Genomic DNA, 17,579 nt, shown 5'->3' on the forward strand with positions numbered 1-17,579 from the left:
GACCAGCAGCGGTAACAGACGTGTGTTTGGTGTTGAGGTGGAGGAGAGTGAGCGTTTATCGTCCAGCAGCGTCTCCTGCTCACCTCGCCTTCCAGCGCTCCACCTCCTCCAAACAGAGGAGGTTCAGTGAGCAAGGCACAGACCAGAGCAGGTGTAATCGGATTACATTAACTGACTGATCGGATTCATCACATCTCTCCTCCTCTCCTCAGCTCCTCAATGGAGGGAGTCCCCTGCTTGCCATCATGAACACCATTGCTGTTAAGGATGGTGCAAAAAGGAGAGAGATGAGGGCAGAATCCACAATAAATAACAAACATCACCATTTTCTCCTTAGTTAAACATTATATCAAACAATACTAGAAATGTACTCAAGTGATATAAATATCTACAATGAGGGAACGAATTTGAGAATATTTGAAAAACCCCACAGAATGATCAACTGATGACTCTGATCTATTATAAGAAGGATGAGAAGTCCAAGTCCTCATTGAGACCATGGTAACTGGTGCCTTTAAGGACATGGATCCAGCATGCCTCTCTTTGTTTAAGGCGTTTGATTTTGTCCCCGGCCCTGGCATCAGAGGTGATTACTTCAATGACTAACACTCTTAAAGTTTTATCATTTCCATGCTGGGCTTCTATGTAGGGTTTGGCTATAGGATAATTCAGATTCCCTGTACGGATGGCATACCTATGCTCGGCCACTCTGTCCCTCAGGCTCCTTTTAGTGAGGCCTACATAGAAACAACCACATGTACATTCAAGTCGTTACACAACATGGGTGGTATTACAATTCATTAAACTGGTGATGGATAGATTTTGTTGGTAAATGCATGTCTAAAAGTGTCTGTTTTCACCATATTGTCACAATAATTGCAATTACCACAGCAGGCGTTTGGGACAGACCCTTGGGTCGGCGACGCCAGGTGTCCGATTGGGGAGCAGGACGGTGACTTCTGACCAGTTTGTCCTTGATGGTTGTTGCTCCTCTGAAACTGACCCCTGGGGGTTCAGTGAATACCTCGCGTAAGGAATGATCTCTCTCAATGATGTCCCAATTTTTCTTTATGATATGTTTGATCTGTACAGCTTCTTTGCTATATTATGTAACAAAGTAAGGTTTGTGGGTTTGCTCTTCCTTTAATTTGGGACTGAGCAATTTCCTTCTCTCAAGTGACAGAGCTCTGTTGTGAGCCTGGGTGAGAATCTGGGGTTGATACCCTCTTTCTCTGAAGCGCTGCTGCATTTCCATTGATTGAATATGGAAATCTTAATCAGAGTCACATATGCGTCTTAGTCTCTGAATTTGTCCAAATTGGATATTTTTAATGAACCACTGTCCTAATACAGTGTTTCGGTCAGTGGCTTTTCTAAAGATGGAGGTGAGCAGATAACCTTGGTCATCCTTTGAAATCTGTAGGTCTAAAAAGTTAATGACTTGTGGGTCATATTCCAAACTCATTTTAAGATTCTCATTTAAGCTGTTTATATAAGCATGGAAATGTAGAAGCTCTATTTCTGAGCCGGAAAAGAACAAAATGACATCATCAATGTATCTTCCCGACAACACAATGTTTTCTCTAAATTGGTTATTGTCTAAAAATGTGTTGTTCCTCCCATAGTCCTAAAAACACACAACATCACATGTTTATTAATGAATGAAAACATGTCAATGAACAAAGTGATGATGTCCCCCCCCCCGTGCTGAAGGACAATGCTGAGCTCACGGTGCGTTCAGGGACACAGATACTTTATTAGATATTCAGGTGTTACGAGTCCAACAGTTGGAGACACATAGAAAATCCTTCACATGTTGGAAGACGAAGTCTAAGTGAGCAGTGCTACATGTCCTGCAGGACGCTCTCTGATTGGTTACAGTGAGGGGGTGAGGAGGGGGAGTGAGGGCTGAGGAAGTGGCGGTGACACAGTTCACTTCTGCTCAGGGATCATGTCGTCGATGGTGTCTCCGGCCTCCAGACTTTTCTCCATGTCCACCAGCAGGTTGACGCCATCCACCACCATCTGAACAAGCTCCACCTCCGAGAAACCCAGACGGTCCGCGTTGGAGATGTCAAAGACTCCGCCCACCGCCGCTGTGTCCACTCCACCTGAGACACAGACAGGAAGTGATGTCACAGGGGCACTTTCATTTGTTAGACAGGACATTTTACACCTGTCTGTCTGTACCCGTCTCTCTGTGTGTCTGTACCTGTCTCTCCGTCTGTGTACCCATCTGTCCGCGTGTACCTGTCTATGTGTACCTGTCTGTGTGCGTACCTGTCCCTCTCTTCTGAAGCCTCAGTCTCGTCAGGATTTCTCCGAACTTGTCGCTCTTGCTGAGGTTCGGCAGTTTGACGTGGACGCCGGCTCTTAGTCCCGTCCCCAGGTTTGACGGACAGGTCAGGACGTAGCCCAGGTGCTCGTTCCACATGAACTCGTGACCTCGCTCCTTAAACAAGCCCTCGATCTGCCAGATAGAGAGAGCACTGGTAAGACAGGTGTTACAGAGCGGAGGGAGAGACAGGTGAGAACAGAGGAGAGACGTGAGGACAGATGGGGATGAGACTAGTTAGACCAGGGGTGCGACAGGTGAGAACAGAAGTGAGACCGCAGGGACGTGAAGACAGGGGAGACAGTTGGACTGACCTTGGTGAGTCCGGTGCAGAAGCGGGTGAACACCTCCCTCATGTTCCCGCCTTTCTGCATGCTGATGACGCGCAGGTGATCCTCCTCGTTCACCCAAACCAGGAAGGTCTTGTTGTCATTGTGCCTGCAGGTGAACGTCAGAGGGCGGGAACAGGAAGTCCGTCAACAACACGTCAACAACATGTCAACAGCACGTTTGATGTGGATGTCGCTTAGTGTCTGAAACATTTTTACTGTCTCCTGTTCTTGACAAAAACAAAGAAATTGGTCAGTGTCACATGATCAGACTGGTTTGATCACAGATCTCAGTGTTCGGACTCTGAGGTCAGAGTTCGTGGTGTGTTCACTGACCAGATGCCGCGGCCGTCGGGCCAGTCACGGGCCATTCCGGATGCCAGCAGCAGCGGGGAGACAGGCTTATCGAACAGGAAGTGGTCATCGATCAGCTGCTGCTGTTCCTCCTCTGTCATGTTCTTCAGGGCATAGTACTTCCCCTTTAACTCCCCGTCCAGGATATCCAGACCTGCAGCACATTACATTTCATGTAATGTGTTTTTATCCAAAGCGACTCACAATAAGTGCATCAACCATGAGGGAACAAACCCAGAACAACAAGAATCAAGTCAGTACAATTTGCTTCAAGAAAGACAAACTACAAAGTGTGATATGTAAGTGCTACTAAATTTATATATATGAATCTACAGGAACGTGTTGTTGCAGTGAGGGAGTTGACTGTCGAGTGTCACACCCATGTTCCTAGCAGTCTGGGGGGGGGGGGCTAACACGGAGTTGTCAAAGGTAATAGTCAGGTCGTGGGTGGGAGGAGCCTTTCCCTGGATTTGAAAATGAGGAGCACACCGAGGGTCAGAGGTCAGACACAGGGAAGGTCAATCCAGTCTCGTTTAGTCCAGTCTCTGAGCAGGAAAACACAGCTCACACTTACAAAATGGAGGTCTGCTGCTCACTGAGCCTTACTGAGACATTATGGGAAATCTGAGTTTGTTCTCCCCTGCCTCAGTGAGGAAACAGCAACAGAAACACCTGAATCATCAGTATCCCTGAATGCACACAGATCATGTGACTGCAGCAGAAATAAACTAAACTAAAGCTGCGTCTCATACTTTCGATGGACAGGTTTTCGATGGCCCGTCGCTCTCCACGGCTGCAGTGAGGCGGCAGGCAGAAGCCGCGAATACTCCGTCCGGTACGAACCCGAGAGCTCAGGACGTAGTTTGGATCCAGATCATCTCCACCCTGAAACGTACAGAAGACCAGAGTCGGAGTCAGGTGGTTGAAAGGAAACCAGACTGAGATACTAGGATCAGTTCCCACAGTTCATCCTGACGGGACCATGAACGTCAGTTCCTCAGCTATGTGATCCCCAAAAAAAAATCACCTTGACATACAATTCACAAACATGTCAGTAACATGTTCTGTTCAGACGCTGCCTTATCCTGGTCTGGTTTAATACAGAAAACCTTTTTCTGCACTGCACCTGAACCTCCATCTTTACCAGACCCAAACCAAAGAGCTGCTGTTGAACCACAGACCAGACTCTGAATGTGAACCTGGTCTGTGGACGTGGACCTGGTCTGTGGATGTGAACCTGGTCTATTCACCTGCAGGTTTTCAAAGTTCAAGTCCGTCTTGTGTATGTCTGATGGCTTGTATCCTCCGTGGCGGTCTTCAATCACTGGATCCATCAGTTCTTGGAACACCTCGTACGTCTCCTCGTCTCCAGCGACGCATCCTACAGTCATGATGAACGGGTGACCTGCAGGGACACAAAATGGCCAATCAGTTCCGGCCCATAACCACCTTCAGGACTCGTGACTAAAGTACTTATACTCGTTGTGTTAAAATGTTTAGAACAGATGCTGCTAACTAAGTTAAGTTGGATTTGATGTGGAGGCTGGATCAGGTGATTGGAAATAAACATTCCCCCTCCCTCCCTTCCTGTGGGGGAATTAAAAAGCAGAAATTAACCAGATCTAACGAGTCGATCCAATTAAAGAGTTTATTATTAAGTAGCAGCTCAACCCAGAATAGACATCACAAGTAGGTTCCTTCTTAGTGCAGAGTTACCGGGTCCGAGGGAGGAAACCTGGATGACCTGTAATTTTCTCTGATTAAACTCAGATAAAACAGAGGTTCTAATACATTACATTTCATTGAGCTGATGCTTTTATCCAAAGCGACTTACAATAAGTGCATCAACTATGAGGGAACATAGTCATGAGTCATCTTTGATCCTAATTTCTGCTTTGATTCTTATTTAAACCAAATTGCGAGGACCGCCTTCTTTCACTTACGTAACATCTCAAAATCAGGACAGAAATAACTAAGTGTTTTAAAGATGAAATAAAGTTTCTCATCATCAGAATGTGAAGGAACATGTTTTATCTCCTGAACTTATTTTAATTTAACTGCAGGATTATTAATTCAGAGACAACTGTGATGAATCTATAAAATGTAAATAATTATAGTTTTAAATGATTAAAAGAGGCTCTACATAGAAAAGTAGATATTATACAGTGTAAATCACCCACAGACCTGTCAGCTAATGAACCAGAGTGGTGAGAACCTGTGTTTGTACTGAGAGGGTTCGGTTCTGTCGGGTCGGTCTGTGTAATACTGTAATACTGTCATACTGTAATACTGTCATACTCTAATACTGTGATACTGTCATACTGTCATATTGTGATACTGTAATACTCTAATACTGTGATACTGTCATACTATAATACTGTGATACTGTCATACTATAATACTGTGATACTGTAATACTCTAATACTGTGATACTGTCATACTCTAATACTGTGATACTGTAATACTCTAATACTGTGATACTGTCATACTCTAATACTGTGATACTGTCATACTGTCATACTGTGATACTGTCATACTCTAATACTGTGATACTGTCATATTGTGATACTGTAATACTCTAATACTGTGATACTGTCATACTATAATACTGTGATACTGTAATACTCTAATACTGTGATACTGTAATACTCTAATACTGTGATACTGTCATACTCTAATACTGTGATACTGTAATACTCTAATACTGTGATACTGTCATACTCTAATACTGTGATACTGTCATACTGTAATACTGTCATACTGTGATACTGTAATACTCTAATACTGTGATACTGTCATACTGTAATACTGTCATACTGTGATACTGTAATACTCTAATACTGTGATACTGTCATACTCTAATACTGTGATACTGTAATACTCTAATACTGTGATACTGTCATACTCTAATACTGTCATACTCTAATACTGTGATACTCTAATACTGTGATACTGTCATACTCTAATACTGTGATACTGTAATACTCTAATACTGTGATACTGTCATACTGTGATACTGTAATACTGTCATACTGTCATACTCTAATACTGTGATACTGTCATACTGTGATACTGTAATACTCTAATACGGTGATACTGTCATACTCTAATACTGTGATACTGTAATACTCTAATACTCTAATACTGTCATACTGTGATACTGTCATACTGTAGTACTGTGATACTGTAATACTGTAATACTATAATACTGTAATACTGTGATACTGTGATAATGTGATACTGTGATACTGTGATAATGTGATACTGTGATACTGTGATACTGTGATAATGTGATACTGTGATACTGTGATACTGTGATAATGTGATACTGTGATAATGTGATACTGTGATACTGTGATACTGTGATACTGGACTCAGTTCAACACAAAGATCACAGATCTATAGAATCGATATGATGAGTCATCTTCATGGGACAGGAAACCATCACAGTCACTAAACATTCGTTTCCTCCTCATCCTTCTATCACGTTCTCCTCCATCAGGGTCAGTGCTTCCATCACACAGTACTTATATATTTAGAGTAATCAGATTACTTCACACATCACTGGATCCTAACCTCCACTCTGGGACATTGTTTAGTAATAGAAGGTGAACACAGTTTATTTATTTTATATAAGTATTTTATATAAATCACGTTCACTGCAGAGATTTTACTCACACACACACACACACACACACACACACACACACACACACAGTATATAAAAAGTACAGTCGTGATACAGGTGCAGTGCTATAAAAGATATTATTAAAAACTATTAATCACTCGATTCTGCAACTGTTATTTACTTTAAATTGTTCTATATACAGTATTTTTCAATTAAAGTTTTGTGTGGAACAGTTTTGTCGCATGAGCACAAATAACTTTGTTGGTTTTAATGTTAATGATGAAGTTGATCAATAATCTGCTTCAGTTCACCTCCTCAAGTCTGCATCATTTTTCTCCAAAATGTTCGTATGCATGAGTCAGATTTAACGTACAAGTGCTCATATTCTCCCGTCAAGTTTGTTTTTATAAATCCCAATGTTAGCGTGAGAAGAACGCACAAAATGGAGTCTCAGAGATGTAACGGTTCTAAATGAGGCCGCTGGTCTGAGGAGTGACCTGTGTTGGTTTGAGGTGGGATATGGAGTAGCTGCAGGGATTTATATCTGGATGTGATTTGGTTTAGAGACGTTACCTGGATTGTCGATGCCAGTCTGGATTACATCGTCCAGGGTGAATCCACTGGGCGTCTCCTTGTCCCTCAGGTTGGCGTACATTTCAGGTGTGAGCACCTTGGCCATGTAGTTATTGTGCTGGCTGAGGTCGGGGTACTCCTGCTCGGCAGAGTAGTTCATCTTCAGCGTGTTGTGGGTGTTACCGAAAGGCATGATGACGCCTGGGCTGACCTGAAAACAGGTGTGAACAGGTATAAAGTAAAAACAGATGTAAACATGTATAAAGTATAAACAGGTATGAACATGTATAAAGTAAGAACAGATGTAAACATGTATAAAGTAAAAACAGATGTAAACATGTATAAAGTAAGAACAGGTGTAAACATGTATAAAGTAAAAACAGATGTAAACATGTATAAAGTAAGAACAGGTGTAAACATGTATAAAGTAAGAACAGATGTAAACATGTATAAAGTATAAACAGGTATGAACATGTATAAAGTAAGAACAGATGTAAACATGTATAAAGTAAAAACAGATGTAAACATGTATAAAGTAAGAACAGGTGTAAACATGTATAAAGTAAGAACAGATGTAAACATGTATAAAGTATAAACAGGTATGAACATGTATAAAGTAAAAACAGATGTAAACATGTATAAAGTAAGAACAGATGTAAACATGTATAAAGTAAGAACAGATGTAAACATGTATAAAGTAAGAACAGATGTAAACATGTATAAAGTATAAACAGGTGTAAACATGTATAAAGTAAGAACAGGTGTAAACATGTATAAAGTAAGAACAGATGTAAACATGTATAAAGTAAGATTCAATTCAATGAAACCAGAGTGAGACCAGGAACAACTGTGTAATCATCATGTTTCAGCTCTGAGAAGAATAAGAGGGATAATTATAGATATAAAGATTTTATTAATGATAGTAGCAACAATTCATATAAGAACAACAACCACAAAAACAACAATAATTATAGCAGTTGTCTGAATCCTGCAGCTCTGGAGGTGTGAACATGTATAAAGTAAAAATAGGTGTGAAAAGGTATAATATATAGATTATGGGTTAATGGTTACATTTATTGATTATATATTAATGTTTACAATATTAGTTATAGATTGATGTTTTAAATATTGATTATAGACTGATGTTTGCATTTATTGATGTTTAGATTGATTATATATTATTTATTGTTCAACAGACATCAGAGACATGGAGGTGAACCATCTGTGACGTCACTGTGGGTTTCTCAAACAAGTGCCGCAGTAAATGTACTTGTGTTTTTAACCGGATGCTTCAGTGACGTCAGCCGCAGACCGGGATGAACCGGGTCCGGTCAGTGGACGTGTCCGTGACGCGGGTCATTAATCAGCCAATCAAATCCTCTGTTTGTCCTCATCGCACCTGACTGGATTTAAGGTGGATTGATTTAAGGGAGCACAACATGTTACGTCACAGACACGTTCACCGCAGAATCTGACTGCGACACATCTGCAGGACAGGGAGACAGACAGGGAGAGAGACAGGGAGAGAGACAGGGAGAGAGACAGGGGGAGAGACATTGAGAGAGACCGGGAGACAGACAGGGGGAGAGACAGTGAGAGAGACAGGGGGAGAGACAGGGAGAGAGACCGGGAGACAGACAGGGGGAGAGACATTGAGAGAGACCGGGAGACAGACAGGGGGAGAGACAGACAGACAGACAGACAGACAGACAGACAGAGAGAGAGAGAGAGACAGACAGACAGACAGACAGACAGAGAGACAGACAGACAGACAGACAGAGAGACAGACAGACAGACAGACAGACAGACAGACAGACAGACAGAGAGAGAGACAGGCAGTAGCCTGCAGATAGCAGCCGGTATCTGCATGGAACCTGTCTCTCTCTCTCTGTCTGTCTGTCTGTCTGCTCCTTTGTTCCTTTAACCCCCCTTTCTGATGATGTATCGATGGTTGATGATCAGGGCTGTGATTGGTCAGTTTCAAGGTGGTCCTACCTCAAGGTTCAGTCTGATGCGGATCTGATGCGGTCCTGATGCGGATCTGATGCGGTCCTGATGCGGATCTGATGCGGTCCTGATGCGGGTCTGATGCGGGTCTGATGCGGTCCTGATGCGGTCCTGGTGCGGGTCTGATGCGGTTCTGATCAGGTCCTGATGCTGTTGTTGCGGATTAAAGCGTCTCTCAGCCTTTTATACCCGCCCCCCGATCCTGATTGGCTCCTATTTTCAGTCCATTCATTCCATTGGTCAGTGAGTCACTTGATGTCTCATCCTCTCTCTGCTGACACAGGTACTGATGATGGAGTTACAGTTACATTTATAGTTACAATTTTAGTTACAGTTACAGTTATAGTTACTGGTATAGGTGCAGTAAGTGTTATAGTTATAGTTACATTTATAGTTACTGTTACAGTTGCAGTTACTGTTATAGTTATAGTTATAGTTATAGTTACTGTTATAGTTATAGTTATAGTTATAGGTACAGTTACAGCTACAGTTACAGTTAAAGTTACAGTTATAGTTACAGTTATAGTTACTGTTATAGTTATAGTTATAATTATAATTATAGGTACAGTTACAGCTACAGTTACAGTTACAGTTATAGTTATAGTTACTGTTATAGTTATAGGTACAGTTACAGCTACAGTTAAAGTTACAGTTATAGTTACAGTTATAGTTACAGTTATAGTTATAGTTATAGTTACTGTTATAGTTATAGTTATAGTTATAGGTACAGTTACAGCTACAGTTACAGTTACTGTTTTAGTTACAGTTACAGTTATAGTCACGTATGAAACAGGAACCTTGTGTTAGGTTCTTCAGTGTCTGCATCGTAGAGCTGCATGTTAAATAAAGTTTTGTGTGTTCGAATAAAGACAAAGTCTCCCAGCACAAGTTACCGGGCAACCAGCAGCAGGACGAAAGAAAGAAAGACAGAAAGACAGAAAGAGGGAGGACACAAGGAGATGAGGGAGGACAGAAGGAGAGGAGAGAGGACAGAAGGTATGAGGGAGGACACAAGGAGATGAGGGAGGACAGAAGGTGTGAGAGAGGACAGAAGGAGATGAGGGAAGACAGAAGGTGTGGGAGAGGACAGAAGGTGTGAGAGAGGACACAAGGAGATGAGGGAGGACAGAAGGTGTGAGAGAGGACAGAAGGAGATGAGGGAAGACAGAAGGTGTGGGAGAGGACAGAAGGTGTGAGAGAGGACAGAAGGAGATGAGGGAAGACAGAAGGTGTGGGAGAGGACAGAAGGTGTGAGGGAGGACACAAGGAGATGAGGGAGGACAGAAGGTGTCAGGGAGGACAGATGATATAGTTGTGAGGACACTGATTGACATAATGCATTTCCTAACCTCTTACCCTAAACTAACCCTGACCCTAACAAGTCTTAATCCTCAAACAGCCCATTGAATTTTTGAGGACCAGACAAAATGTCCTAACTATAATGGTATTGAACCAAAATTGACCTCATAACTATAGATAGACACACACACACACACACACACACACACACACAGACACACACACACACACACACACACACACACACACACACACACAGACACACACACACACACACACACACACACACACACACACACATACACACACACACACACACACACACACACACACATACACACACACACACACACACACACACACACACACACACCATGACCTCTGTTGGTTAAAACTGTGAACTGCTCCTTTAAGCTGCAGTTTAATGTCAGTGTTTGCATGCAGAGTGTGTGTGTGTGTGTGTGTGTGTGTGTGTGTGTGTGTGTGTGTGTGTGTGTGTGTGCGTTTGTGTGTGTGTGTGTGTGTGTATGTGTGTGTGTGTGTGTGTGTGTATGTGTGTGTGTGTGTGTGTGTGTGCGTGTGCGTGTGCGTGACATCATTTCCTCATGTTTGACATGATGGGCTGTGATTGGCTGGGCCGTTCTCTCTCTCTCTCTCTCTCTCTCTGTTATGTAACAGCCTGTCACTGACTCCAGGTGCATTGTGGGACATGAAGAGGTGACCTCAGTCATTCAGAAACAAATTAGTTTAATTCCCATCACCATGGCAACCAACAAGATTATTGATCCACATCAGGCCCCGCCCCCACCTCTGTGACGTCACTACAAGTGCCTGAATTAACAGTGTGAGGAAACAATGAGTGATAAAGGACAGGAAGGAAGGAGGGAAGGACGAATAGAGAAGGACAGAAAACATAAGAATGTGAAGAAAAGAGGGATGAGAAACAAGAGAAAGTAAACCAGGGAGGAAAGAAACAATTCATGAGAAAAGAGAGGAGGACGGAGAGAGAGGTCAGGGAGGAAAAGATTGGATGATGGAGATAAGGAAAAGAAAAGAAGGAGACAAGAGAAAGACAGAAAGAAAGAGCAGGAAGACAGGAAATGAAGAAAAGTAATGAAAGAAGTAAAAAAGTAAAGGAGAGAGACAAAAGAGGAGTGAGGGAGGGAGGAGGGGTCAACGGGGGCATCACGTGGCTGTCACCATGGCAGCCGTCAACCTATCTCTGATTGGCTGCTGGTGAAGTTGCAGTTCTTTAACCAACCACCAGAGGAGACAAACAATCTAGGGGATTAAAAGATGGACAGAAAACAACCTGAGACAGGTGAGACAGACAGTGACTCTGATCCTCTGGTCAAGATCCGTACAATCACGTTTTCTGTGTTAACATGTGAAACATTTGAGGAAATAAAACATTAACAATGTTATATATGTAAACACACACAATTAAAACAGGTTGTTTATTTAATGAAGATTCATAAACAGAAATTCTGTCGTCATCAAACAGTTTCACCAGATTTAGCTATGATCTGTGTTCTGTGCTCTATGTTTTATGATCTGTGTTCTGTGTTCTGCGTGCTATGTTCTATGTTCTATGATCTGTAAGAAGGACCTTGACGTTGGCCACCTGCCAATAAACCGAATAAACAAGAAGAAGAAGAAGAAGAAGAAGAAGAAGAAGAAGAAGAAGAAGAAGAAGCGGTTCTTCTGTTAGAAGTTTTGAGATAAAAGCATTTACAGTGTCGGAACCAAAGAAACAATGGAGATGGAAAAAACGGACAAAGGCCTCGAGTTTTTACAGAGAGAAGAAATTAAACTGTTTTTACTTGTGATGTCATCATCATGGTCCCCTCAGGATGAATCGCAAACACTTTGGTGAATTTCGTCTAGGGCCACCATCAGTTTGACATTTTAATGTGTAGGTGTGACACCTTATTAATAAGTTACAGAAATATTCTCATTGACGTCCTCACAATAAAAAATCATTCTTGCTTTGGTCAGTTCATATTTCTGGAATTGTCCTGTTAAGGCCACCGTACAAAGGACCAGCAGCTCCCTGCTGGAAACCATCAGTTCTCTGGTGAGTGATGTCACAGTCCAGCTGTGTAACGACCCAATCACAGCGCAGAAAAGAGGATTTCTTTGTTGTTGGATTTTAAGGTTGTTTTGTTTCCTGTTTTTCTTTTTAAATTGAAAATGTCAGAAAAACTGTTTTGTTACTGATGATGAATCACTGTTGAGTCAGAGGTTTTGAACTCGACATTCGGTGACCCCTGGTAGGGGTCAGCTGGTCGTCGGGATCTGCATGTGCTGCGATGGCACTTCCTGGTCGACAGCAGCAGTCGGGACATTGATATTCGGGTCGTCGTCGGCCTGGTAACACTTCCCCAGGTTCTTGATGATGTTGAAGTTGGACCGAGCTGTTTCTGCGAGGCTGTTCTCCAGAATCCAACCATCCGACTCTGAATCAGGATCACCCAGCTGCAGGACGTTCTCCATGGCCGTCTGCAGGTAACGCACTCCGGTCAGAACCACCAGCTGGTGAAGAAGAAAAGTGAGAGATTACATTTAAAATTGAACAACTGCACATGTGGTAACATCTTAATGTCTGCAGGGGGCACAGAGTCTGACGTTTCCTCCTGGATCTACCTTCTGTCTTTGTGCCAAACTCTCAGAGAAGAGACCGACTGTTGTTGGCCTTTGACCTAAATGTATGAGCTGACGGTGCTGCTGCAGTACCTCAAATAACCAGATGAGGAGGACGGTGAGGCCAATGGACTGCATGATGCCCGTGTAATGGTCGAGCAGCGCCTGTCGGCAGCCTCTCCTCCACAGGTTCCGCTGCTGGCTCTGCAGGTCGTAGTTGAAATGGGCCGAGCTGTTGCTGACTTGCTGCTGGATGCAGGGTCGAGGGGAGAAGGTGCTGCAGCAGCTAAAGGGGACGCTGTCCATCAGGTACTTCCCCTCCACGTTACTCCTCAGACGGCTGAGGAGCAGGAGGAAGCCGTTAGCAACAGTAACTATGACTACAGCAACTGCATCCAAGTGACAACAAGACATTTAAACAAAATGAAGTGATCTCTAGATCCACAGTCTGTTTAAAATCTGTCACTCAACCCTGATGTGATCTGATTAGTTAAACCTATTTATCCCATGGCCTCAATCTGAGAATATTGTTTAGTATCTAATGATAGAAAAATGTCGCCATGAATCACGAGTTGATGAAATGCAGCGATGTCGTCAGTCAACTGTTGAAAATAAATCTGAAGATCCTTTAAACAAAGTTTCTGTTGTCACACCTTCATGAGATACAACTAACAATGATTCAAAGAAGAAGAGAATCCACCAATCAGAAGCAGCCGGTAAAGCCAGCCAACATCTGTATGAATTCATGTCAACAAGCTTCTTCAGCTGTTAAAGAATATCACATAAACTACAGGTCTACATGGATCAAGAGGAGTTTTACACTTAAGCGTTTTTTAGAGCTGCACTAAAGTCTGGGCATGTTCCTGACGTGTTCCTGACATGTTCCTGACGTGTTCCTGACACGTTCCTCACATGTTCCTCACATGTTCCTCACATGTTCCTCACATGCTCCTGACGTGTTCCTGACATGTTCCTTTACATGTTCCTGACATACAAGACATACACACATACTTTGTGACATACAGACAAGAGTTTCAGGACAGTTTCTTGAGTTCATGTCTGAAAACAGCTTGTAAAACTAATAAGAAGCTGCTTTCCACTAGATTCCTTTGTAGTCCAGGAGAGGCTGCTGTTACACAGTAGAATATAACTAAGTTTTATTCTAATGGATTTTCCTGAATCTAGATGTTGGACTGGTGGACGTGAGGTTTGAAGATACATTAGAATGGACCTGAAATAATTTCAGATGATCTGTTAAAACTAAGAGGGTTGTGCAGTTTGACAACTGAAGGACAAACAACCAATCAGATGTTTGTGTTGATGCACCTATGAGGTCTGGGAGTTACCCTCATCTGTCTACGAATCTAGTTTGATCTTTACTCTATTGAGACTCGTCACTTAAAACTCATTAGAATCTACTAGAACCATAAAAATCCACTTTGATCCAATAGGATCGAGTAGATTGAAATAGTTGCCTAGAGGTCTCTCCTCGTCTTAAAAAGGATCCACTAGGATCCTCTAGAGAATGAATCTGCAAGAATCCAGAGGATCAAGTAGATCAAACATCCTCTCAAATCCTGAACGGATCTGAACAGACTCTGGTGAATCTACTTACTCTTCCACAGCTCTGCTACTCATGTCCAGGTACCGGTTGCTGATCCACTGGACCTGGAACCAGTCCCGGTACCCGGTGTTCCCGCAGCAGTGGAACTGGATCTGCAGCAGGTCCAGAGTCCTCTTCAGGTAGCAGCGGCCAGGCGTGTCCGTGTCCTTATAGTACCGCATGGCGTTCCTTAAGCCTAGGAACAGAGACTCCTCCAGCTGACCACGAATGCTGTAGCACATGAGCGCCCCTGCCAGGACGCAGGAGGTGAAGAAGAAAGTGCAGATGACGTACGGCATCATCACCAGCTTCCAGCGCAGGAACTTGTTGGTGTCGGCGCAGTCCAGGCAAATCTTCCCCCCAAGGAAGTTGATGCAGCCGGCCGCCAGGCCTGTGGTGATCAGCATATGTGGCACGTAGAGGATCCCGTGCTCTGACATCACTTCTTGCCATTTCTGAATCTCAATTTTGAGGAATAAGCCGAGGCCAAAGAGGATGACCCCCGTCACCACAGAGATCCAGTTGAGCAGCCAGAGGACCTCGGCTAGCTTCTCTCTCTCCACCTTGGTGAAGGTCACTTTACCGACAGCCATGTCAGTCCTCTGCTTTTATTTTATCACGTCCAAGTGCTCACAATCATTGTGAAAAACTGAGTGCCTTAAGGTGCAGCTCCACTTACAAGCACTAGGTGCTGCATAAGAAATCTATGGTGTCAAAGATGTAAAATCCTAAGAAAAACATATTTTCTATACGACCTCTATCTGTCTGTGGAGACAAGTGAGGTATTTTTCAGACGTCAACATCCCAGCATTCCATAAACATAAGTTGGTTGTTCATCTCTCACATTTGAGTGATGTGTTGTTATGATGAAGATGATGAAAATAAAGATGCATCACAACATGAGCGGAGTTTAAAGGTTCGGTTCTGGTGCTTGTGTCTGTAACCTCAGGATTCTGTCAGTGACCCGTAGATCCGTTGTCCCGTCGAGGTGAAGTCCTCACATCCAGTCCACAGGGGTGTAGGAGGCTCGGAGGTCAGAGGTCAGGGTCAGTGTGGACCTCTGGGTGAAGACCGCTGACAGCTCTGCGCGGCATCGTAAGGAGCTTAATGGGGTATTTTAGGACGTTGACTGTAGGTTAGGGTTAGTCTCATGGCTGCGGAGAAGGAAGAAGGTCAAAGCTTCACACATAATTTACTGAACAATCGACAACGCCTCAGACAGTTCACTCCGAAACTTGTGTCCAGTCACAATTGAACAGGCCACAACACAGACTGTGGTTTGTGAGCGTGCTCAGTTCACGCTGAGTTTAGAGTCGTCAGATTCAATCAAATATACGAGTCAAAAGAATCACTGAACGTCCAACATTAGAGCCACTCGTCGAATCAGCTTTCACTTAAATCCACAGGACATTACCTTCAGGACTTCAGGACGCGTCACTCCATCTGCTCGTCCGTCGTTGCTCCGACCTCCTGTCGTCCGGCGGCTACTGACAGTTTGAGCCGTGCAGCAGATATTGGGGCAGAGAAGAGGAGTTTTCAGGTGCCTGTAACTTACTGTCCTGCACTTTAATCTCCTTACAGCTAATCAGCCTTGTAAATAATCTCCAACCCCCCATTCACCAGCTGGACCACACTGGATCCTGCAGATCAGACACAAGAGAACCGTCCAGGAGAACATGATGGAACCGAGTCTAACGACCCGCTGGAAACAGCAGAGATCAGATTGGAACGTGGCGTCTCAGAGCCAACGAACCGGACTCCAGTCTCATCAACTGTTCTTCAGAAAGTTCCACCTCTGGTTCTTTGTTCCTAATGGGGAACCAGAGTCTTTGATGTTCCTGCTGTTGCTGAAATTTAGATTCTTCAAATGTGACGATGACGAGTCGATAAAAAGAGTAAAGTCAAAGCGTCAAACAACTTTGTGATGTATGTGAACCTTACAAGGATGTGGACGGGAAGTCTTTTATAATCGTAGGACAGGACATTGTTTATAAACTTGGAACAAGAAGTTCTTTACAATCATGGAACGGGAAAATGTTTATAAACGTAGAACAGGAAGTTGTTTATATAGAACAGGACGTTGTTTGTATCCAGAGCCAAATTCAGAGTGTAAATCAGTGACGTCAGAACCTCACACATCAGGAGGTGTAGTTCTAATGTGTGTCCACTAGGTGACCATCAGATACGTGACTGACACAGTCCTCAGTTTGTATTGTTTTTATTTATTTATTTATTTTTTATAATTTTATTGTTTGTATAAATTTCAGTTTTTAATCGTTTTTGTGTTTATCTTTGTGTTTATGTTCTGTCAAAATAAACAAACCCCAAATAAACAAACTCTTCCACAATAAGAGTCTGAGAAAATAAACAGTGTTTATGTTAATTGTTGTTGATTCTCAAACAAAAACAAATCAACACGTTTTTAAAGCGTTCGCAATGACATCACTGCGGGGGCGGGACCTGTTGCTCTCGGCTCCTGCCAATCACAACATGACGTCATCTAGCCGGAACGTTTCCGGCCCAGGAAGGCGGGCCCTCCGTGTTCCACATTCCGGGGTATCACGTCATCATAGAGCAGCAGGTACCAACTTCCGGGACAGAGATTTCATCCTTCAAAATAAAAGCAGGGAGGGGTTATTTTAAACAGCAGCCGGTGTTGAAAGACATTTTATTATTATTACTTATTTACACAGTTCGATAATAATGTTGTACCTTTGAAAATACGGTTTAAAATATTATACAAATAAACTTGATATCATTATAGTAATATTTATTCACTTTTTTATAAGAATTGTTATTACTACTTT

At 43.0% G+C, this 17,579-nt stretch overlaps 2 protein-coding genes across 4 annotated transcripts; both read right to left on the bottom strand.

Annotated features, from left to right (window-relative positions):
• Positions 1-1,736: 1,736 nt before the first annotated feature.
• On the bottom strand, positions 1,737-9,431 carry LOC117758733 (creatine kinase B-type-like). Of its 3 annotated transcripts, XM_034580670.1 has the most exons (9): positions 9,348-9,375; positions 9,216-9,237; positions 7,221-7,431; positions 4,269-4,423; positions 3,771-3,903; positions 3,001-3,172; positions 2,612-2,773; positions 2,281-2,546; positions 1,737-2,111 (listed from the first exon to the last, which is right to left on the bottom strand). In XM_034580670.1, exons 3-9 carry the CDS (start codon positions 7,411-7,413, stop codon positions 1,933-1,935), a joined length of 1,260 nt encoding a protein of 419 aa, XP_034436561.1. In that variant the 5' UTR covers positions 7,414-7,431; positions 9,216-9,237; positions 9,348-9,375; the 3' UTR covers positions 1,737-1,932. The 3 variants fall into 3 exon arrangements, with proteins under 3 accessions (XP_034436561.1, XP_034436562.1, XP_034436560.1); XM_034580671.1 differs by having other exon boundaries at positions 2,281-2,470; positions 2,650-2,773; positions 9,216-9,431; XM_034580669.1 differs by having other exon boundaries at positions 9,216-9,353.
• A 3,375-nt stretch (positions 9,432-12,806) lies between these two features.
• LOC117758751 (photoreceptor outer segment membrane glycoprotein 2-like) lies at positions 12,807-15,467 on the bottom strand. Its single transcript, XM_034580699.1, has 3 exons — positions 14,785-15,467; positions 13,263-13,509; positions 12,807-13,061 (listed from the first exon to the last, which is right to left on the bottom strand). Exons 1-3 carry the CDS (start codon positions 15,363-15,365, stop codon positions 12,807-12,809), a joined length of 1,083 nt encoding a protein of 360 aa, XP_034436590.1. The 5' UTR covers positions 15,366-15,467.
• Positions 15,468-17,579: the final 2,112 nt, after the last annotated feature.

The sequence above is a fragment of the Hippoglossus hippoglossus genome, chromosome 24 (assembly GCF_009819705.1).
Source record: "Hippoglossus hippoglossus isolate fHipHip1 chromosome 24, fHipHip1.pri, whole genome shotgun sequence".
In the NCBI taxonomy this organism is placed as follows: Eukaryota; Metazoa; Chordata; class Actinopteri; order Pleuronectiformes; family Pleuronectidae; genus Hippoglossus; species Hippoglossus hippoglossus.